Genomic DNA, 23,599 nt, shown 5'->3' on the forward strand with positions numbered 1-23,599 from the left:
TGGGAATCAAACCCACAACCCTGGCGTTGCAAGTGCCGTGCTCTACCAACTGAGCCACACGGGACTCCACCCGTTCTTTCCCTTACCCCTCATATAGATTATGTGTGCTGTTTGCTCCCTGTCGGTCTGTCACAGTGGTTCTATTAATAATGTCTAATTGCAATAGAAGCTGCTCTGGAGCAGTTCACATATGACAGGCCAGCCGATGCTCCCTCTGTTCTATTGTTATTATGGGACATACTGTTCCTCTGGTGGAAAAAGCAGACAGACTGCCCTCCCTGTACTCCTCTGACACTATCTCTCTCCTCCATTTGTCCTGATCCCGTTCTCCTCTCCTTTCCTGTCTTATCCTCTCCTGCTCCTCCCAGACCCCCTCTCTCCTCTGTCATCTCCCTGGCGAGGAAGGTGTTTACTGAGCATTCTAGCCTCTACACTGAACTAGTGAGAGGAGTTAGTTTCTCTAGGCTTTAGCCCAGTAGGCTTACCCTGTCTTGATTCACACACCCACAATGTAACGGAGAGAATGTTTAGAGAACCTTTTCTTGTTTAAAAAAAAAATGCTTTACTTGTTATACAAATTCTGATTCACAAGCGCTTTTTCTTCAACTTTAGATTGCAACCGTGTGTGTGAGAAAGGGAGCCATCACAGTGCAGGGTTTAGCTCAGTGCTAAGTGAAGTCATCTGACTGACTTGTTGTTCAACATGTAGGCTAGTGCTGTGGCCCCTGTGCTGGCTGAGAGAAACTAACACAACCAGAGGATTATTTGAATCAGCTGTGTAGTGCTAGCGCCAAAACCCCTTGGGGTCCCGAGGACCGAGTTTGGGAAACCCTGCCCTAACTCTAATTGTAACACTAAACCTAACCCCTAAGCTTAAAATAGCCTTTGTCCTCCCACGAGGGAGAATTTTCCTTGTTTTACTATCCTTGTGGGTACAACGATAGAAGAACCAACCCACATATTTACTTCACACACACACACACACACACACACACAGCTGTAACAGATCTCATAAAGAGCCATGGCAGAACAGTCACAAAAGAGGAAGGAAACGGTCGGATGTCACACACACACACACACACTAAGAACATAGGCTACAACACACACATGAGCTCACAATGAGTCGTGTTTCTGGAGAGGAAAGAATAAGGGAAGAGAGACGAGGAGGACAAGAAGAATAGAGGGAAGGTGAAGAGAAGAAGAAACAGAACGTTCCTGGTCACTAAAGGCATATCCAAGCTTTCTTTACATAAAGGTCTACTGGAACGTGCCCCAGAATCAGTGTGGATTGTTGTTTGTTTGGAGGTGTTTCCTGTTGAAGGTCTAACAAGGCGTCTCAGGGGACGTCCACACCCCTCGCAGACAGATTACCCCTTAGCCCATCCCACAAGGCCCAGAACTGCCAGGAGAGCACAGAGTTGAGTGAACTCTCACCGATAGCCAAGCCCGACAGGACAATCGCAGACAGTCAATCTGACTATTATGCCAGCCTCTCCTTCTTGCAGTGATTCACCTACAACAGGTGTTTTGTTATTCACCATACACACAGGCGGGTACAACAGGACAGGTGTTATGTTATTCACCAACCAGACAGAATGACATTCAGGTACGACGACAGGTGTTTTCTCACAGAAAGGGTCAGACACATCTGGTCACTGGGGTGTAGGCTGATGTTGTGTTTTGACGTGACATGTTGTGTTTTGAAGTGCTGACTGTCTTTGTAGACCTCTGGCCAACCAAAACATGCCTATTCTTTTGTCAATAATAATAAACCTGTTATTATTAAAGGTGCGGTGTGTAACTTTTGAACACAAAAGGGCTCTGACAGGTTCCTGTGTTAGCCGGTACTGTAGTTCAGTTCCAGTTCAGCATGTGATTCGGCTCCAACCAGTCCTCCCAGTAATGCTCTTATGTAACTGTGGGGGTCTTATCTGGCTCACGCTTGCCTGACACACACACACGTGTACACACACACACATAGGCTCATGCTCACACACACAAGCTCAGTGGTCACTTGGGCTCACGCTTGACACACACGCACTCACTCTAACTCAGGCTCAATGGTTGCTCTGGCTCAGAACCAGCACGGGACGTAAGTGTGCTGATCCAACCGGTTCTGTGTTAGTGACATCATCAGCTCCTGGGTGCCTATCACCTCCTGTGCCGCTGTGGCTCCTCCCCCATGGTTGCGCAGAGCCAACCGGCAACCAGCTCAGCAGGAAAAGTAGGAACCATCTGGCCCGCTCAGTTTCCTCCTGGCATTGGGAAGGATTAGCAGAGCGGACCACTCTCTATGCCTGCCCTGGCCCATATAGAATGCTCTGTGATATGGGCTCCATGTCAATAGTCTATATTGACTTCTTCTTCTCTCCCCTTCCTCACTGATGTGAAAGACCTGGACAAATCTATCTAAAATATTGCTGTCCAAGCCTGTCTGTGTTTAGAATCAGATCAGTGCATATCAAGAAGAGGGGACAAGATGAGGAAACCACTTTAGAGGAGACGAGGAGAGGAAGGTAACAGACTTGACAATTTCTCACACATTCCTTAGTTGGAGCTGAGTAGTGTCCCCTTGCTGGGTCAGAGTCCTCTTTGCCAACAACAACACACCTCCCTCCAACAGTCAGCCAACAGCTTTACTGTTCTAAACATGGCCGCCCACCACCATGCATGGCTGTCTTCTCTCACTCACATGCTGATGCTATATCTGAGATGAACTCCCACATGGTTAGAGTCAGCTGGCAGCTTGTTCTGTTGCTTTATTTTAGTAACAAGGCCAACACAGTCCTACCCAGATGATTGGTCTGCCTGTGCTGTGCCCATTTTTTAAAGGCATCTGGAAACAGAGCTGTCTATTGACACATGATATCTAGGTTTGATCCATTGAATACAGTTGAAGTCGGAAGTTTACATACACTTAGGTTGGAGTCATTAAAACTAGTTTTTCAACCACTCCACACATTTCTTGTTAGCAAACTATAGTTTTGGCAAGTCGGTTAGGACATCTACTTTGTGCATGACACAAGTAATCTTTCCAACAATTGTTTACAGACAGATTATTTCACTTATAATTCACTGTATCACAATTCCAGTGGGTCAGAAGTTTACATACACTAAGTTTACTGTGCCTTTTAAACAGCTTGGAAAATTCCAGAAAATGATGTCATGGCTTTAGAAGCTTCTGATAGGCTAATTTGCATAATTTGAGTCAATTGGAGGTGTACCTGTGGATGTATTTCAAGGCCTACCTTCGAACGCAGTGCCTCTTTGCTTGACATCATGGGAAAATCAAAAGAAATCAGCCAAGACCTCAGAAATAAAAGTGTAGACCTCCACAAGTCTGGTTCATCCTTGGGAGGAATTTCCAAACGCCTGAAGGTTCCACGTTCATCTGTACAAACAATAGTACGCAAGTTTAAACACCATGGGACCACGCAGCCATCATACCGCTCAGGAAGGAGACGCGTTCTGTCTCCTAGAGATGAACGTACTTTGGTGCGAAAAGAACAACAGTAAAGGACCTTGTGAAGATGCTGGAGGAAACGGGTACAAATGTATCTATATCCACAGTAAAACGAGTCCTATATCGACATAACCTGAAAGGCCGCTCAGCAAGGAAGAAGCCACTGCTCCAAAACTGCCATAAAAAGCCAGATTACGATTTGCAACAAATATCTTACTTTTTGGAGAAATGTCCTCTGGTCTGATTAAACAAAAATAGACTGTTTGGCCATAATGACCATCGTTATATTTGGAGGAAAAAGAGGGACGCTTGCAAGCTGAAGAACACCATCCCAACCGTGAAGCACGGGGTGGCAGCATCATGCTGTGGGGGTGCTTTGCTGCAGGAGGTACTGGTGCACTTCACAAAATAGATGGCATCAAGAGGAAGGAAAATTATGTGGATATTGAAGCAACAGCTCAAGACATCAGTCAGGAAGTTAAAGCTTGGTCGCAAATGAGTCTTCCAAATGGACAATGACCCCAAGCATACTTCCAAAGTTGTGGCAAAATGTCTTAAGGACAACAAAGTCAAGATATTGGAGTGGCCATCACAAAGCCCTGACCTCAATCCTATAGAAAATGTGTGGGCAGAACTGAAAAAGCGTGTGCGAGCAAGGAGGCCTACAAACCTGACTCAGTTACACCAGCTCTGTCAGGAGGAATGGGCCAAAATTCACCCAACTTATGGTGGGAAGCTTGTGGAAGGCTACCTGAAACGTTTGACCCAAGTTAAACAATTTAAAGGCAATGCTACCAAATACTAATTGAGTGTATGTAAACTTCTGACCAACTGGGAATGTGATGAAAGAAATAAAAGCTGAAATAAATCATTCTCTCTACTATTATTCAGATATTTCACATTCTTAAAATAAAGTGGTTATCCTAACTGACCTAAGACGGGGAATGTTTACTAGGATTAAATGTCAGGAATTGTGAAACTGAGTATAAATGTATTTGGCTAAGGTGTATGTAAACTTCCACCTTCAACTGTACATTGTGGAACATAGACAACTATCAGTAGCCTCTGGCCTGTACACGATTACCAGCAACAGAGGAATTGGTTAAAGCACAACTGGTTTGGCAAGTGGCCACCAGTCTAGATAGATTGAATTTGATAGATAGATAGATATCAATCAAATATATTTATAGAGCCCTTTTTACAACAGAAGTTGTCACAACGTGGTTATACAGAAACCAAGCCTAAAACCCCAGAGAGCAAGCAATGCAGATATAAAGGCACGGTGGCTAGGAAAAACTATCTAGAAAGGCAGGAACCTAGAGAGGAACCAGGCTCTGAGGGGTGGCCAGTCCTCTTCTGGCTGTTCCGGGTGGAGATTATAAGAGTACATGGCCATTAATGCCAGATTGTTCTTCAAGATGTTCAAATGTTCATAGAAGACCAGCAGGGACAACTAATAATCACAGTGGTTGTAGAGGGTGCAAGAGGTCAACACCTGGAGAGTTAATGTCAGTTGGCTTTTCATAGCCAGATAGATAGATGGACATGTCAGAGTCGTCAGTCGTCTGACCTCTATCTGTAGCAGAGAAGAACCAGCCATGATCTGGCTAGGTCAGTCAGTCATACAGAGATATATTAGGCCTAGGCCCTGGCTGGCCAGCTCCAGTTCAGTTCAGCACTTTAAAAAGTCTGACTGCCACACTTTGGAGCGTTGTTGACGTTGCTAAATTTGTCCACTGTGTCAGAAATGTAATCTCCTAAGAGCTGTAGGTCAGAGGTGTGTGTTTGGGGGTTGGCACATGAATGCGCATGTTCAACCAAGGCCAGATAGACCCGGCTCAACCAGCAGGAGAGACCTGCTGAGCGTGCCAAACACACCCACACAATCTGAATTCTCTAACATGTGGCTGATGGGGGCTGTAAACTCCTCAGAACCTAGGTTGAAGGGCAGAGCACAGACTATCAGTCTATAGAGTGTAGTGGTATCAGAGTCCGCTGTGGTGGCCATAGTGGGTACACAGCGGGGAGTACTACCTGGCTATCCTACCCTGTGCTGTGCCGGGCTCTCTGCCAGTTACGTAATCAGTATTAGTGGGACAAAGAGTGGGCTTTTACAGAGTGAGAGCACTGGCTCTGGAGATCTTTATACCCAGCCTAGTGAGGGCATGATCAGGGCTAGTCTGGTCAGAGTCACCTGTAATGGTAAACATCTCGCATGCCTTCAGAGCTGACCCCAGTCCACACAGGATCATGATTAAAGCTTTAGCTAGGCTGAATGCTCTCGTTAGACTCGTCACTAGAGGTAGTGTTTTAAGTTAACGGTTGGTCAATAAGGGCTCAAGTAAAAGCTTAATCTGGTGTGTGTGTCTGTGAAAGCCCTTCTGTTGCAGCAGCTAGTAATGAAGGTTTGAGAGGTGTGTGTGTCCGTTGGGCCTGGTGTATGTGTGTGAGAGATCCAGACAAAAGCAGCCAGAGCAGCTGAGTTCACAGGAGCAGAAGGAGAAAACTGTACCGAACCCTCTAAGCCAATCAGAAGGCAGCTATGTGTGTTGCTATGCGTGCTGTGAATCTGCCCCTTTGTGTAAAGAGAGCGCGAGAGGGTGGGGGGGTAGATAGAGGGAACAAAGAGAGAGCTCTCAGGAAACTGTAAAGTTGAACATGGCTAAACTTCAAACTCTATTCTCTCTCTCTTGTTCCTGCATGTGATTTCAGGGCAGGCCAACATAACATGGAACAGGAAACGATATCTTTGTGTTGACAACACTTTTCTGTTTGCTTGCCACTACAGTGTAGGCTAGTTAGAAAAACACTAACTTAAATCAGAGCTCCTGTAGAGTGGGCTGGACTGCTGTCTGTTTCAGTCACGGAGGCACAGATTAGGCCTCATGGAGAACAAAGAGTCTGTGTAAAAACACACACACACAGTGACAGACAGACATGTCATAGATGAGTCACACACACGTGACTAACATGCCACTGGAAAGACGTACACAGATGCTCACACACAGCCCCAGCTCATTCCAGCACACACAATCCCTGTGATGGGACATTAACATGAGCTGTGTGTTGCCAGGGCAACCCTTTGTCCCCATGCAAAATAGATGTGCACTATGACCAGAGGAGGAGAGGAGCCTCAGGGCTGTGTGTGTTGAGGTGTGTGTTGAGGTGTGTTTTTCATTGTTTCCCCTATATTCATTTAGCAGCGACGTTCCAAATGTGTAGAATTGCAGGAAATGACCTTTTAAAACAGAAGAATTTGGTCTCTGCTGCCAAGAGGAGGGCCTTTCAAGATTTTGGTAAGAGGCCTCGCAATTGGCAACGCCCACTACGACGCCCCCACCCCCCCGCTAACTTTGCCACTGCTGCTGGAAGAAATCCTAGGGGAAACCTGTAGGTAGTAATATTTGTGTTACTGTGTGTGTGTTAAGGCGTTCGGAAGAGTTCAATTAGGGTTTTTTCGGTTGTTCGGGCACACGTAATTTTTTTTCTAGAGGCAAGCTGAAGTTCGGAGCCAAAGTCTACGCCCTTCGTCAGGGATTGGTCAACAGTAGTGTTTTTTCAACGAGAGACGACTCGTTTTCATGCACATTTTTTCATTGAGAAATACTGCACCAAACAACTTAGTTAGATGTAACATTTGCGATTAAGATCTCGTCAAAAACGTCAAAATGAATGACAGATTTCTTGAGTTATTTTAGATTAATTCTGACTATTTTGAGGAAGCATATACTGGCTACGGCGTCTCAAAATGGACAAAGTACTATTGCCGCTTTTTTTCTTGTATTTCAAACGAAGGTATTTTAAGGGAGTATGCTAGCACACTCGTTTGATTCGGCTAGCCGAGTTCGGCTAGGCGCCAGCCCAACTGAAGCATGCTGATGGCTTTTTGGGGGTATGGTTAATGCTGGTTGGTGTTAGTGGGGGTTATGGTTAATGCTGGTTGGTGTTAGTGGGGGTATGGTTAATGCTGGTTGGTGTTAGTGGGGGTTATGGTTCATGCTGGTTGGTGTTAGTGGGGGTATGGTTAATGCTGGTTGGTGTTAGTGGGGGTTATGGTTCATGCTGGTTGGTGTTAGTGGGGGTATGGTTAATGCTGGTTGGTGTTAGTGGGGATTATGGTTCATGCTGGTTGGTGTTAGTGGGGGTTATGGTTTGTGTTGGGTAGTTGCTGTAGTGTAGTTATATTTATCCCAGAGGGGCCTGCCCTGCTGTAACAGTAATCAGATTTACCATGGAGAAGCTGTCTGTAATCTCCCACTACTGCCTACCACCACTAATATAGTGTGTGTGTTTAATACGGACTCTGTGTGTTTCATGAATTGAATCTGAAAGTGTGTGTGTGAGAAGGAGAGACTCCGAGAGAAAGAGGCAGGGGCGTGAGTGTATGAACTGTATGCCCCCATCAGACCACAGATGGCGCATTACTAGGTAGTAGCCACACCCACCTTAGATTAGATACTGTCCCTACTGGACTAACCAGAGGTCAACAAGGTATTGATGACCAGTAGAGGGTTCATGATGATCTGGCCTTGGTTTGGAACAGAGGAAAATGGTATTACAACTGAACTGATAGTAGCCTATTGATGAAACTGGAAAAGTACATACTCACACGGTCTCCCCTCTCAGTGCTTCAGTCTCATCAGTTCTATTTTTTTTTTTCTTATAACATCTGTTTCTCTGGACTAGTGTGGGAGCCTGGATATTTAGCAAAGAGGGAGAAAAAGTGTGTGTTTGTCCAGAAGGAGAGGAAAGTGTGTGAGTTAGGCCATTAGTTAATCAGCTTGTCTTCTAGCTGAAGCCTAAAAAACAACAGCAGTATTCTTTGTACTATAGCACTATATAGCAGACCTAAACACGACTACATGATCTATTAACTACACACCCTCTCCCCTCCCCTGTACTAGTCCAGCACCCTGGGGGCGTTTTCCACACCCCATGACACTGGTGTGTGTGTGTACTAGGCCAGCTGATCAGTGGGCTCCGTTCCAGCTCCTCTCAGGGACAGCAGCAGTAGTTCTAATAATAAGACCTGCGTGCCGCTCTGCAGTCAGTCCGCTCTTTATAAACCTCACCTCTTACATAATACACACTCACTGTACACATACTCACACATACTCACACTATACACACATTCTCACACTATGCACACACTATGCACACACTATGCACACATACACACACACTATACACACTATACACACATGCACACACATTCACACACTATGCACACATTCTCACACTATACACACATGCACACACTAAAACAGCAAGCTGACACCAGCACAGCCATGTTCCATTTTTCTCTGGCCCATCCCACTGGACCGGAGGATCTCTCTCTCTTTCCCTCCTGCCAGAGCTTTACCTTTAGCCTACTTCACTGGGAGGGAGCAGAGGGTTAGCAGAGCAGAGCAGATCGCTGTATAGGAAGTCCTATAGGCTGCTCCTCTCCCTCCCCTCTCCCTCTCTCCTGTCCTATAGCCATTAGCCAGTCAGAGCTGGGTTTCTCTCCCCGACCCCCCCCTCTCCCACTCACTTAGTCTCAGCCTATAGCTGGCTGCAGCACCCTCCCCTGATCCATGTTCTCTGTGCTGTTTCTGTCTCGCTCCTACTCTGTGTCTGTGTGTTGACTGTTCTCTCTCCATGTGCAGAGAGTAGCTGTGTGCACGTGGGAGGAGTTCCCTGGAAGAATGCCTGATACACACACACACAAATACACACACACACACACACACACACAGAGAGAGACAAGCTAGAGACACACAGTGCCCCCCAGAGCCAGCTGAGAGGCTCTTTGTTAAAGCTGGGCTGTAGGAGGACAGAACCTCTCTGACTGTCATGCTTGTGTTTCTGTTGCTCCACCTTAACCCAGCCCTGACCAGACAGACACTACAGTAGAACACACTGTTCTCTTTCTGTGTGAGTGTTATTCTGTGACACAGCGCCTGTGCTCAGCTGACGTGGAGATACAAAAATTATCCCCAGAACAGGAATAGTGGTCTCATTCCTCCCTTCCTGTCTGTGTTTAGTGGTTAGTCTGGGCCAAGATGTTGTAGCATGTTGTCTCCTACTCTACAAGAGAACAGGAGCCTGCTGCCATTTGCTTTGTCTGAGTTCCATGACTTGTCCCATTCTACACTGTCTATTTGAATTGAAATGTATCCCCATAAGAATGTAATTATATATATATATATATATATATATATATATATATATATATATATATATATATATATATATATATATATATATATATATATATATACATACACACAGTGGGGAGAACAAGGATTTGATACACTGCCGATTTTGCAGGTTTTCCTACTTACAAAGCATGTAGAGGTCTGTAATTTGTATCATAGGTACACTTCAACTGTGAGAGACGGAATCTAAAACAAAAATCCAGAAAATCACATTGTATGATTTTTAAGTAATTCATTTGCATTTTATTGCATGACATAAGTATTTGATACATCAGAAAAGCAGATCTTAATATTTGGTACAGAAACCTTTGTTTGCAATTACAGAGATCATAAGTTTCCTGTAGGTCTTGACCAGGTTTGCACACACTGCAGCAGGGATTTTGCCCACTCCTCCATACAGACCTTCTCCAGATCCTTCAGGTTTCGGGGCTGTCGCTGGGCAATACGGACTTTCAGCTCCCTCCAAAGATTTTCTATTGGGTTCAGGTCTGGAGACTGGCTAGGCCACTCCAGGACCTTGAGATGCTTCTTACGGAGCCACTCCTTACTTGCCCTGGCTGTGTGTTTCGGGTCGTTGTCATGCTGGAAGACCCAGCCACGGCCCATCTTCAATGCTCTTACTGAGGGAAGGAGGTTGTTGGCCAAGATCTCACGATACATGGCCCCATCCATCCTCCCCTCAATACGGTGCAGTCGTCCTGTCCCCTTTGCAGAGAAGCATCCCCAAAGAATGATGTTTCCACCTCCATGCTTCATGGTTGGGATGGTGTTCTTGGGGTTGTACTCATCCTTCTTCTTCCTCCAAACACGGCGAGTGGAGTTTAGACCAAAAAGCTCTATTTTTGTCTCATCCGACCACATGACCTTCTCCCATTCCTCCTCTGGATCATCCAGATGGTCATTGGCAAACTTCAGACGGGCCTGGACATGCGCTGGCTTGAGCAGGGGGACCTTGCGTGCGCTGCAGGATTTTAATCCATGACGGCGTAGTGTGTTACTAATAGTTTTCTTTGAGACTGTGGTCCCAGCTCTCTTCAGGTCATTGACCAGGTCCTGCCGTGTAGTTCTGGGCTGATCCCTCACCTTCCTCATGATCATTGATGCCCCACGAGGTGAGCTCTTGCATGGAGCCCCAGACCGTGGGTGATTGACCGTCATCTTGAACTTCTTCCATTTTCTAATAATTGTGCCAACAGTTGTTGCCTTCTCACCAAGCTGCTTGCCTATTGTCCTGTAGCCCATCCCAGCCTTGTGCAGGTCTACAATTTTATCCCTGATGTCCTTACACAGCTCTCTGGTCTTGGCCATTGTGGAGAGGTTGGAGTCTGTTTGATTGAGTGTGTGGACAGGTGTCTTTTATACAGGTAACGAGTTCAAACAGGTGCAGTTAATACAGGTAATGAGTGGAGAACAGGAGGGCTTCTTAAAGAAAAACTAACAGGTCTGTGAGAGCCGGAATTCTTACTGGTTGGTAGGTGATCAAATACTTATGTCATGCAATAAAATGCAAATTAATTACTTAAAAATCATACAATGTGATTTTCTGGATTTTTGTTTTAGATTCCGTCTCTCACAGTTGAAGTGTACCTATGATAAAAAATTACAGACCTCTACATGCTTTGTAAGTAGGAAAACCTGCAAAATCGGCCGTGTATCAAATACTTGTTCTCCCCACTGTATATAGTACCAGTCAAAAGTTTGGACACACCTACTCATTCAATGATTTTTCTTTATTTGTACTATTTTCTACATTGTAGAATAATAGTGAAGACATCAAAACTATGAAATAACACATGGAATTATGTAGTACCCTAAAAAGTGTTAAACAAATCAAAATAGATTTTAGATTCTTCAAAGTAGCCACCCTTTGCCTTGATGACAGCTGTGCACACTCTTGGCATTCTCTCAACCAGCTTCATGAGGAATGCTTTTCCAACAGTCTTGAAGGACTTCCCACATATGCTGAGCACTTGTTGGCTGCTTTTCCTTCACTCTGCGGTCCAACTCACCCCAAACCATCTCAATTGGATTGAGGTTGGGTGATTGTGGAGGCCAGGTCATCTGATGCAGCACCATTACTCTCCTTGGTCAAATAGCCCTTACGCAGCCTGGAGGAGACCAAAGGACAGATTTCCACTGGTCTAATGTCCATTGCTCATGTTTATTGGCCCAAGCAAGTCTCTTCTTCTTATTGGTGTCCTTTAGTAGTGGTTTCTTTGCAGCAATTCGACCATGGGCTATCTTCTGTATACCACCCCTACCTTGTCGCAACACAACTGATTGGCTCAAACACATTAAGAAAATAGATTTGCGAGTAGGTGTGTCTAAACCTTTGACTGGTAGTGTGTGTATTACGCCAGAATGTGTATCTGACCTGTGTTTTTTAATTTTTATTCTCTGTCTTCCAGACGTGGTGGTGGAGGAGTTCTTTGAGTACGATGCTGAGGACTTCCTGGTGTTCCTGACCCTGTTGATCACTGAGGGACGGACCCCAGAATGTTCTGTGAAGGGTCGCACCGAGGGGCTGCACTGCCCCCCTGCAAAGTCCGCCCTGCCGCCCCTACACAGGCACGAGTGCAGCGACAAACTGCCACAGGTAACATCCACACACATACACACATAGATAACACACACACATTGCCTCAGCTAACACACACACACACTTACCCTCCCATGTCTGTGTGTGTGTTCAAGTGTGTGCAGGCGCGTCGTGTGCGCTCGGAGGTGTGTGTGTTGTGGAGGAACAGTATTCCCATCATGGTGGAGGTGATGTTGCTGCCAGACTGTTGCTATGGAGACGAGAGTCCCCCTAGTGACCCCATCAGTGACCCGGCGATCAAACAAGACGCTCTGCTACTGGAGCGATGGACTCTGCAGCCTGTACCAAGACAGTATGTACACACATATACATACATACATACAGTTGAAGTCGGAAGTTTACATACTCCTTAGCCAAATACATTTAAACTCAGTTTTTCACAATTCCTGACATTTAATCCTAGTAAAAATGCCCTGTTTTAGGTCAACTAGGATCACCACTTTATTTTAAGAATGTGAAATGTCAGAATAATAGTAGAGAGAATGATTTATTTCAGCTTTTATTTCTTTCATCACATTCCCAGTGGGTCAGAAGTTTACATACACTCAATTAGTATTTGGTAGCATTGCCTTTCAATTGTTTAACTTGGATCAAACGTTTCAGGTAGCCTTCCACAAGCTTCCCACAGTAAGTTTGGTGAATTTTGGCACATTCCTCCTGACAGAGCTGGTGTAACTGAGTCAGGTTTGTAGGCCTTCTTGCTCGCACACGCTTTTTCAGTTCTGCCCACACATTTTCTATAGGATTGAGGTCAGGGCTTTGTGATGGGCACTCCAATATCTTGACTTTGTTGTCCTTAAGCCATTTTGCCACAACTTTGGAAGTATGCTTGGGGCCATTGTCCATTTGGAAGACCCATTTGCATCCAAGCTTTAACTTCCTGACTGATGTCTTGAGATGTTGCTTCAATATCCACATAATTTTCCTTCCTCATGATGCCATCTATTTTGTGAAGTGCACCAGTCCCTCCTGCAGCAAAGCACCCCCACAGCATGATGCTGCCACCCCCGTGCTTCACGGTTGGGATGGTGTTCTTCGGCTTGCAAGCATCCCCTTTTTCCTCCAAACATAACAATGGTCATTATGGCCAAACAGTTCTATTTTTGTTTCATCAGACCAGAGGATATTTCTCCAAAGGGTACGATCTTTGACCCCATGTGCAGTTGCAAACCGTTGTCTGGCTTTTTTATGGCGGTTTTGGAGCCGTGGCTTCTTCCTTGCTGAGCGGCCTTTCAGGTTATGTCGAAATAGAACTCGTTTTACTGTGGATATAGATACTTTTGTACCTGTTTCCTCCAGGATCTTCACAAGGTCCTTTGCTGTTGTTCTGGGATTGATTTGCACTTTTTGCACAAAAGTATGTTCATCTGTAGGAGACAGAACATGTCTCCTTCCAGAGCGGTATGACGGCTGCGTGGTCCCATGGTGTTTATACATGCGTACTATTGTTTGTACAGATGAACATTGTACCTTCAGGCGTTTGGAAATTGCTCCCAAGGATGAACCAAATTTTATTTCTGAGGTCTTGGCTGATTTCTTTTGATTTTCCCATGATGTCAAGCAAAGAGGCACTGAGCTTGAAGGTAGGCCTTGAAATACATCCACAGGTACACCACCAATTGACTCAAATGATGTCAATTAGCCTATCAGAAGCTTCTAAAGCCATGACATCATTTTCTGGAATTTTCCAAGCTGTTTAAAGGCACCATCAACTTAGTGTATGTAAACTTCTGACCCACTGGAATTGTGATACAGTGAATTCTAAGTGAAATAATCTGTCTGTAAAGAATTGTTGGAAAAATTACTTGTGTCATGTACAAAGTAGTCCTAACTAACAAACTATAGTTTGTTAACAAGACATTTGTGTAGTGGTTGAAAAACTAGTTTTAATGACTCCAACCTAAGTGTATGTAAACTTCCGACTTCAACTGTACATAGATACACACACACCCTGCAGCCTGTACCAGGACAGTGTGTACACACACACACACACACACACTTTTTGTCAGGACTAGGTTGAGCTAGTGGCACATGCAAAAACTGGAATATTCCGCTTTGACGCTGTATATATTTCGAACACTGACCATGACCCCAAAAAATGTGGGATTGGCATCATTGCAAATGCTAATTTCCTTAGCCATTGCTAGCTAGCTAAAGCAAAGGCCTGACTCTCTCCTTCCCCCTGTCTCTCTCTAGGAGCGGTGATAAGTTTATAGAGGAGAAGACTCTGCTGTTGGCTGTTCGTTCCTACGTCTTCTTCTCCCAGCTCAGTGCCTGGCTCAGCGCTTCTCACGGCATTGTACCCCGAAACATCCTCTACAGGTAACACACACTAACAACATCTTAACAACTTCCCCATTATTTTCCTATATCGTTACTGAATGTTGATCATAAAATACTTTCCAAAATTAACTAAATAATCTGATGTGATCACAAGTTCTAAGCCTATGTGTGTGTGTGTGTGTTTGTGTCCCACAGGATCAGTGCAGCAGATGAGGAGTGTGTCTGTCAGTTCTCCCAGCCCCCAGCGGAGCACCTGTTCCCTGTCCCTAACGTGTCCCAGAGTGTTGCCCTGAGGCTCAGGGTCCAGTCACTCCCCCGTCAGCCCACCTACCCCACCCTGGCCTGTAGCATACACACCAGCCTGCCCCTGGCCCCACTCTACAGCAAGTCCCCCAGCCTTAAGCCCAACCTCAGTCCTAACCTCTACAGCAAGACACCTGGCCTTAACCCAGGCCTGAACCCTAACCCTAACCCGCCTCTGTACGAGAGGAGCCACAACTCTAAAGAGAGCCACAACAGGGCGACTCTGCCTTTCTCTGGCCTCCCCTTCCCCAGTCCTCCCAGTCTCCCCCTGCCCAGTAAGAGAGGCCAGGACCCCCCAGACAGCCATGGTCATTCTAGCCAGAATGGATCAGACCTCCCCCAGGTCAATAAGGGGCAGACCTCATCCCCCTACCACCTCCCCATCTCCCCCCCGGCCCTCCCCCCGCCCCCACAGGAAACTGTCCTCCCCCCTGCCCCTCCCTCCCGGGGGAAAGGCTGTCAGGTGGCTCTATGCCCTCACCTCTGACCCCTCCGATGACATTACACACACCACCGAGGATTATGGGATGGCCGTCAATGGGGCCGAGAGCTCCAAGGGGCGTGGCTCCGAAGCCTTCCGGGCCTTTAAGACTTATTCGTTGGCAGAGCCCCCACGGTGCCCCTCCCCCAGAGCCTCCTCCTCTGAGACCAACCCTCTGATTGGCTCGCTGCTCCAGGAGAGACAGGAAGTCATCGCCCGCATCGCTCAGCGCCTCAACTTCTGCGACCCGACCGCCCCCCACCTCCCCCCTGCCCTCTTCACCTCCGACACTCCCACCAAGACCCCTGTCCGGGGCAGTTACCTTGACAACACCACGCTCAGCAAGACCAAAGACCCAAAGGGAGCTCTGCCTACTGACCGCGCCCGGTCTTCCCCTTTCGACACGCCCATTGGCGACGTAGCAGCTATTATCAGGGAGACGCTGTCCCCGAAACCTGTTGCCTGCCGCAGACTGAGACTCACAGAGGACAGAGATGGAGAGACACTGAGAGACAGAGATGCATTGAGAGACCGACAGCGAGAGAGAGACAGTAGTCTCTTGTCCCATGCTGTTCAGGACATTACCAGACTGATTCAGGACAGACTGTCTGTCCAGTCTCTGTCTCCAACACACAGCCGCAGCAGCACCCCACTACACACACCACATACACACGACACACACACTCTCCGCACGGACACACACACCACACACAGAGCCGGCTACAGTCATAGCAACGGCTACACACCCAGCCATGACACACACACTCTCACACACACACCTGTTTGCACAGACAGAGCTGGTGCTCCTCCAGAGACAGACGGTCCAATCAGAGCCCAGAATTGTGGTTCAACACTTGAAGAACTCCCGGTCAGCCCCCGACCCCAAATCCTGCCTCAGCCCCAGTCCTCTCCTCTAGTCATCCCACGGCCTCTTCCCCAGCCCCAGTCTCAGGCCTCTCCACTACTCAGCCCCAAGAGTCCCAGGGCCAAGACCTCAAAGAGTTTACACCCCACCCACCCCCAAGAGGAGCCCAGACCCTCCTCACCTAAAGACAACATCCTGAGGACCATCCAGACCCTGACAGTGACCCAGACCACCACCCTGACCCAGACCACTGCACAGACACTGACCACCAAGCTCACCCACACCCAGACCACTGCTCTCATCCAGAACCACATAAAACCTCTGACTCAGTCTCACAACCAGACCCAGACCGAGTCTCGAACTCAGCCCTCACAGATTCAGGGCAGCGATCGAACCCAGCCGTCTGGTCTCCAGGATGAGAACCAGGCCCCCCCAGGCTCCAAGTCCTCCAGCCCCCCCAGTCCTGCTACCAGACCCCCCAGCACAGAGCCCAACATTGTCCTGGTGAGTGGAGTGTCCCTAAAGACCAGCACACCTGATTAGAAAATCACCACACACTGCAGTATATGTTGAATATCATGCAGGTGGCTTGTCCACCTGTGAAAGAGGATATTACCACTTTTGGAAAATGTCTATTAACAGTACAAAGAGATATCATTTTGAGAAATGATATTTGACGTAGTGTATTTGGCATTTGTCTAAAATGTTTTTTTAGAATTGCTGTATTAAAGCCAGTGTGTGTGTTTTTTCCCCGTAGCGTTCTCCCTCGCCCCTGAGACCGTGTAACAGTTGGAGGAAACGCAACCGTCACTCTCTGGACTCCACCCTCACCAAGGCCTTCCACCCCTGTACCGGCCTGCCTCTGCTGTCCAGCCCTGTAAGACACACACACACACAGTCAGTCAGTCAGTCAGTCAGTCAGTCAGTCAGTCAGGGTGCGGAGCCACATGACTTATCTTCTTCTCAATAGTATGAATACTCTGACTAAACTCCTGTTGATGCTGACTAGGTTGTGTTCATAAAAATGGAATAATTTAAAAGTTGTGTGTTTTCATGTAGTGCTTGTTGTTGTTGTTGTTGTTGTTATTATTATTATATACTTGTGTGTGCTGTCATGCTATAGTGTTTAAATTGGGTGTTTTGACATCAATAAAGTTTTGTGTACAGTTGTGTGTGTTATGTTGTATTATTAAATGTGTGTGTTGTCTCTCCCAGGTTCCTCAGAGGAGAACTCAGACTGGTTACTTTGACCTGGACTCTTCTCTGACCAGCTGTAAAGGACTGCCCTGGACCGCAGGGAAGAGGTACTGATCTCTCGCGCAAACACACACAGACACACACATTTATACTCATCATGAATAACCTTGTCCTCAAACTCAATTGCTACCACTTAGAGGTTCAATAGAGAGTGAGCTGACTGGAAGGTGAGATTAGGTTGTTACTAGACATCAGTGGTCATTCAGTCCAGGCCTGTACTGTACTGTAGCCCTGTCCTGTCCTCTCACACTGCCACCTGCTGTTCTGGGGTTGTATTGCTAGTACTGTTGCTATTGGCCTGACACTGAGGCTCAGCTCAAAATGGCAGCTGTACACAGCTCTACACTCAGAGGCTCTGATCTGGCCGCTGGGTTACTGTGTGGATTAGAGGTCAGTCAGTTTGATGCTTCTACATACATGGCTGACTAAGGTTTGATAGTGTTTGAATATACAGTATTAGTCTAATCATAAATTCAGAATTAGACCACAGGACAGCAAGCCATGCTTTGGTTTAGCTTCTCTGGCACTGTTTCCAAATAGTAATGTTTTAGCATTTGTGGCACAAATCCTATTCATGTCATGAGACCGATATTAGCATATTTCGTGCATCATGTCCAAATCATCTGAGGGTTGCAGGGTCTGCAGGCCATCTCTAACTCGCATGATTCAATGAATCAACCAATCGACCAATCAATCAGTGCGTGTGTGTGTTCACCTGTTTTTAACCCTGTACTGTGTTCTGTTGGGCAGAGTGTGTGTGAAGACAGAGGAGGAGTCAGAGGAACTTCAGCAGCTGTTCAGTGCCAGCGCTCCTCCTGCCAGCCTCAGTCTACTGGGCAACTTTGAGGTACGACACACACACACACACACACACACACACACACACACACACACACACGTGTACATGCATTGTATGACCTAAAGCGTGTGTGTGTTACAGGAGTGTGTGTTGAACTACCGCCTGGAGCCATTGGGGTCAGTGGAGGGTTTCACGGCCGAGGTGGGTGCCTCCGGAACCTTCTGCCCCAGTCACATGACCTTCCCCGTCGACGTCTCCTTCTACAGCGTCTCTGACGACAACGCACCCTCGCCATACATGGTGAGACACACCTACAGTACTTACACAGACACATTATATTTATATATATATATATAAATATATACAGTGAGGGAAAAAAGTATTTGATCCCCTGCTGATTTTGTACGTTTGCCCACTGACAAAGACATGATCAGTCTATAATTTTAATGGTAGGTTTATTTGAACAGTGAGAGACAGAATAACAACAACAAAATCCAGAAAAACGCATGTCAAAAATGTTATAAATTGATTTGCATTTTAATGAGGGAAATAAGTATTTGACCCCCTCTCAATCAGAAAGATTTCTGGCTCCCAGGTGTCTTTTATACCGGTAACAAGCTGAGATTAGGAGCACACTCTTAAAGGGAGTGCTTCTAATCTCAGCTTGTTACCTGTATAAAAGACACCTGTCCACAGAAGCAATCAATCAATCAGATTCCAAACTATCCACCATGGCCAAGACCAAAGAGCTCTCCAAGGATGTCAGGGACAAGATTGTAGACCTACAAAAGGCTGGAATGGGCTACAAGACCATCGCCAAGCAGCTTGGTGAGAAGGTGACAACAGTTGGTGCGATTATTCGCAAATGGAAGAAACACAAAATAACTGTCAATCTCCTTCGGCCTGGGGCTCCATGCAAGATCTCACCTCGTGGAGATGCAATGATCATGAGAACGGTGAGGAATCAGCCCAGAACTACACGGGACGATCTTGTCAATGATCTCAAGGCAGCTGGGACCATAGTCACCAAGAAAACAATTGGTAACACACTACGCCGTGAAGGACTGAAATCCTGCAGCGCCCGCAAGCTCCCCATGCTCAAGAAAGCACATATACAGGGCCGTCTGAAGTTTGCCAATGAACATCTGAATGATTCAGAGGAGAACTGGGTGAAAGTGTTGTGGTCAGATGAGACCAAAATGGAGCTCTTTGGCATCAACTCAACTCGCCGTGTTTGGAGGAGGAGGAATGATGCCTATGACCCCAAGAACACCATCCCCACCGTCAAACATGGAGGTGGAAACATTATGCTTTGGGGGTGTTTTTCTGCTAAGGGGATAGGACAACTTCACCGCATCAAAGGGACGATGGACGGGGCCATGTACAGTCAAATCTTGGGTGAGAACCTCCTTCCCTCAGCCAGGGCATTGAAAATGGGTCGTGGATGGGTATTCCAGCATGACAATGACCCAAAACACACGGCCAAGGCAACAAAGGAGTGGCTCAAGAAGAAGCACATTAAGGTCCTGGAGTGGCCTAGCCAGTCTCCAGACCTTAATCCCATAGAAAATCTGTGGAGGGAGCTGAAGGTTTGAGTTGCCAAACATCAGCCTCGAAACCTTAATGACTTGGAGAAGATCTGCAAAGAGGAGTGGAACAAAATCCCTCCCTCCTGAGATGTGTGCAAACCTGGTGGCCAACTACAAGAAACGTCTGACCTCTGTGATTCCCAACAAGGGTTTTGCCACCAAGTACTAAGTCATGTTTTGCAGAGGGGTCAAATACTTATTTCCCTCATTTAAAATGCAAATCAGTTTAACATTTTTGACATACCTTTTTCTGGATTTGTTTGTTGTTGTTCTGTCTCTCACTGTTCAAATAAACCTACCATTAAAATTATAGACTGATCATGTCTTTGTCAGTGGACAAACGTACAAAATCAGCAGGGGATCAAATACTTTTTTCCCTCACTGTGTGTATATATATATATATATATACACATACACACACACACACACACACACACACACACACACACACACTTTATATAAACTGAACAAAAATAAACGCAACATGCAACAATTTCTAAGATTTTATTGAGTTACAGTTCATATAAGGAAATCAGTCAATTGAAATAAATGAATTAGGCCCTAAACTATGGATTTCACATGACTAAAGAAAGAAAAACGTTAGGGGCGTGGATCAGAAAACCAGTCAGTATCTGGTGTGACCACCATTTGCCTCATGCAGCGCGACACATCTCCTTCGCATAGAGTTGATCAGTCTGTTGATTGTGGCCTGTTAATATTGTCCCACTCCTCTTCAATGGCTGTGCAAAGTTGCTGGATATTGGCGTGTACTGGAACACGCTGTCGTACACGTCGATCCAGAGCGTCCCAAACATGCTCAATGGGTGACATGTCTGGTGACTATGCAGGCCATGGAAGAACTGGGATGTTTTCAGCTTCCAGGAATTGTGTACAGGTCCTTGCGACATGGGGCCGTGCATTATCATGCTGAAACATGAGGTGATGGTGGCGGATGAATGGCACAACAATGGGTCTCAGGATCTCGTCACGGCATTCAAATTGCCATAGATAAAATGCAATTATGTTCGTTGTCTGTCGCTTATGCCTGCCCATACCATAACCCCACTGCCACCATGGGGCACTCTGTTCACAACGTTGACATCAGCAAACCGCTCCCCTACACGACGCCATTCACGTAGTCTGCGGTTGTGTTGCCGGTTGGATTTTCTGCCAAATTCTCTAAAACGACGTTGGAGGAGGCTTATGGTAGAGAAATTAACGTTCAATTCTCTGGCAACAGCTCTGGTTGACATTCCTGCAGTCAGATATCTGTGGCATTGTGTTGTGTGACAAAACTGCACATTATAGAGTGTCCCCAGCACGAGGTGCACCTGTGTAATAATCAGCTTCTTGATATGCCACACCTGTCAGGTGGATGGATTATCTTGGCAAAGGAGAAATGCTCACTAACAGGGATGTAAACAAATTTGTGCACAACATTTGAGAGAAATAAGCTTTTTGTGCGTCTGGAAAATTTCTGTCATCTTTTATTTCAGCTCATGAAACATGGGGCAAACACTTTATATGTTGCGTTTATATTTTTGTTCAGTGTGTGTGTGTGTGTGTGTGTGTATATATGTATATATATATATATATATATATATATATATATATATATATATACACACACACACACACACACACACACACACTTACTGCTCACAGTGCAGATCAATATTAATAGTGTGTGTGTGTTGTTTTTGTTACAGGGAGTCATCAACCTGGAGACTCTGGGTAAACGGGGCTACCGCGTCCCTCCATCAGGAACCATTCAAGTGGTGAGGACAGATTTACACTCTGTGGATTATACACATTGAAAATGTTTGTTTAAATGTGTGTGCATGCATGTGTGTCACTGTTGCTGACATAAGAACTCCAGACAGTGAGAACAAAGGAAAGATGGGCCAGCTCCGTTCCAGCAGAGAGTTAGGAGAGGGAGACCCCTAGTGAGGACATAAAGAAATACATGACTGTAGTGTGTTAACCCCTTCTCTTTTCTTCTCTCTCGCCCACTCTCTCCCGCCCACTTTCCCTCCCGCCCTCTCTCTCCTGCCCTCACTCTCTCCCTCCTTCTCTCCCGCTCACTCCCAGACCTTATTTAACCCCAATAAGACGGTGGTGAAGATGTTTGTGGTGGTGTATGACCTGAGAGCCATGCCTGCCAGCTACCAGACCTTCCTCCGTCAGAGGACCTTTTCTGTCCCCGTTCGACGGGACAGCACACACTCACACAAACACGGCAGCCCAGGCAACACACATACACACGGCAGCAGCAGGAAAGCCCTCCCCCTCGGCCAGGGACGCATCCTGCGCTACCTCATTCACCTGAGGTAAGAAAGACACCTGGTCTGGCTCAGCTGACCTGTCAATCACATAATCTCACCTGTCAATAAAATATATTACCTGTTAGTCAAGACTGGACAGAAGACCAAACTGAACAGGAAAACATTGTACTGACACTAATCTAGCTCTTTCCCTCCCCTCTCTCTCTCTCTTTCTCTCTCTCTCTTCCCCCCACCCCCAGGTTCCAGACCTCTAGGTCAGGTAAGGTGTACCTCCACAGGGATATCAGACTGCTGTTCAGTAGGAAGTCTATGGAGGTAGACAGTGGAGCAGCCTACGAACTCAAGTCCTACACAGAGTCCCCCGCTGACCCAGCCTTCTCCCCGCGCTGCTGACACACACACACACACCTCTATCTGCACTGCTGACACTGACGCACACACACACCTCTATCTGCACTGACGCACACACACACACACACACACACACACACACACACGCGCACACCCACAGAGCTGTCAGAGAGCTGGGCTCAGAGCGTTCTCATGTGGAACAGTCCAGACAGGCTCCGTCCCAGATACCTAGGGCCTGGAGATTTCACTGACCATCTGATCTGACCAGGAACAACTCCAAGCCCTACAGAACCCTGCTGTTGTCTGTGAAGCTCAAACTCATCTTTATACATGTTGAAGGCGTATTAAAGACATGCTAAAACACACATCAACTACACGTTAGCGACCATGGACCACTGTCTGACCAGAACAAGCAATCAAGAGACTGAGAAAATGACAAGACGACATTGAAAAAGCGCACTGTGTATTTCCACGATGACTGGAAATCAAAATGAGTAATAGTCTAATACTTTTTGTGTACTGTTACAAAAACAAATCTCTGAAGTGTTGCAATAGAAAGAGAGTAACCTTTAGCTTTAGTGTTTACATTATTTTACTTTGTTTACTGTCAGTTATTTAATATTTAAATTAATATTTCAGTTACTGCTCATGTGACATCTATCATCCTCAGCATTATGTAGTACAAAAGTCTGTAAATCATATGTATTTTTGACATTAACTCAGATCTGAAAATATATCTATATCTTAAAATCTTGAAATCTGCATTGTCTGTGTGTCTTTATTTTGAGTGTCTTGGACAACACTGAGGTCCATGTCATGTCGACTGATGTAAAACATGTTATAATGTTGTTATAATACATTTGAAAAAGATTATGTACAAATGAAAACGAGTAAGAATTTCTACAGCTGAATAAAACGACTGTTAAAGTCCTCATCGGTCATAGCAGGTTGGTCCTGTGGTCAGATGTACATGATCAAGTGGCCTGTTGAGAAGAGAAAGGATACACACTGGAGAGCTACATTCAAATCTCTGTCAATTAAAAACACTTTATTCTGTCTGTAAACCATTAATATATGTACCCTGGTCCCTGACCCTCCTTTCTTAGTGTAGGCCTACTGCTGCA

At 46.1% G+C, this 23,599-nt stretch overlaps 1 protein-coding gene across 1 annotated transcript in view; it reads left to right on the forward strand.

Annotated features, from left to right (window-relative positions):
• The window catches only part of fam214a (family with sequence similarity 214 member A), a 26,304-nt gene extending 3,067 nt beyond the window's left edge, over positions 1-23,237 (forward strand). The window contains 12 exon segments of the mRNA XM_041895096.2: positions 12,072-12,259; positions 12,358-12,554; positions 14,459-14,584; positions 14,741-15,168; positions 15,170-16,698; positions 16,952-17,071; positions 17,410-17,498; positions 18,202-18,298; positions 18,392-18,550; positions 21,549-21,617; positions 21,931-22,169; positions 22,364-23,237. Coding sequence (XP_041751030.2) covers positions 12,072-12,259; positions 12,358-12,554; positions 14,459-14,584; positions 14,741-15,168; positions 15,170-16,698; positions 16,952-17,071; positions 17,410-17,498; positions 18,202-18,298; positions 18,392-18,550; positions 21,549-21,617; positions 21,931-22,169; positions 22,364-22,517 — 3,395 coding nt within the window. The 3' untranslated portion in view covers positions 22,518-23,237.
• The last annotated feature ends 362 nt before the right edge of the window (positions 23,238-23,599 follow it).

The sequence above is a fragment of the Coregonus clupeaformis genome, chromosome 1 (genome assembly GCF_020615455.1).
Source record: "Coregonus clupeaformis isolate EN_2021a chromosome 1, ASM2061545v1, whole genome shotgun sequence".
Taxonomy (NCBI): domain Eukaryota; kingdom Metazoa; phylum Chordata; class Actinopteri; order Salmoniformes; family Salmonidae; genus Coregonus; species Coregonus clupeaformis.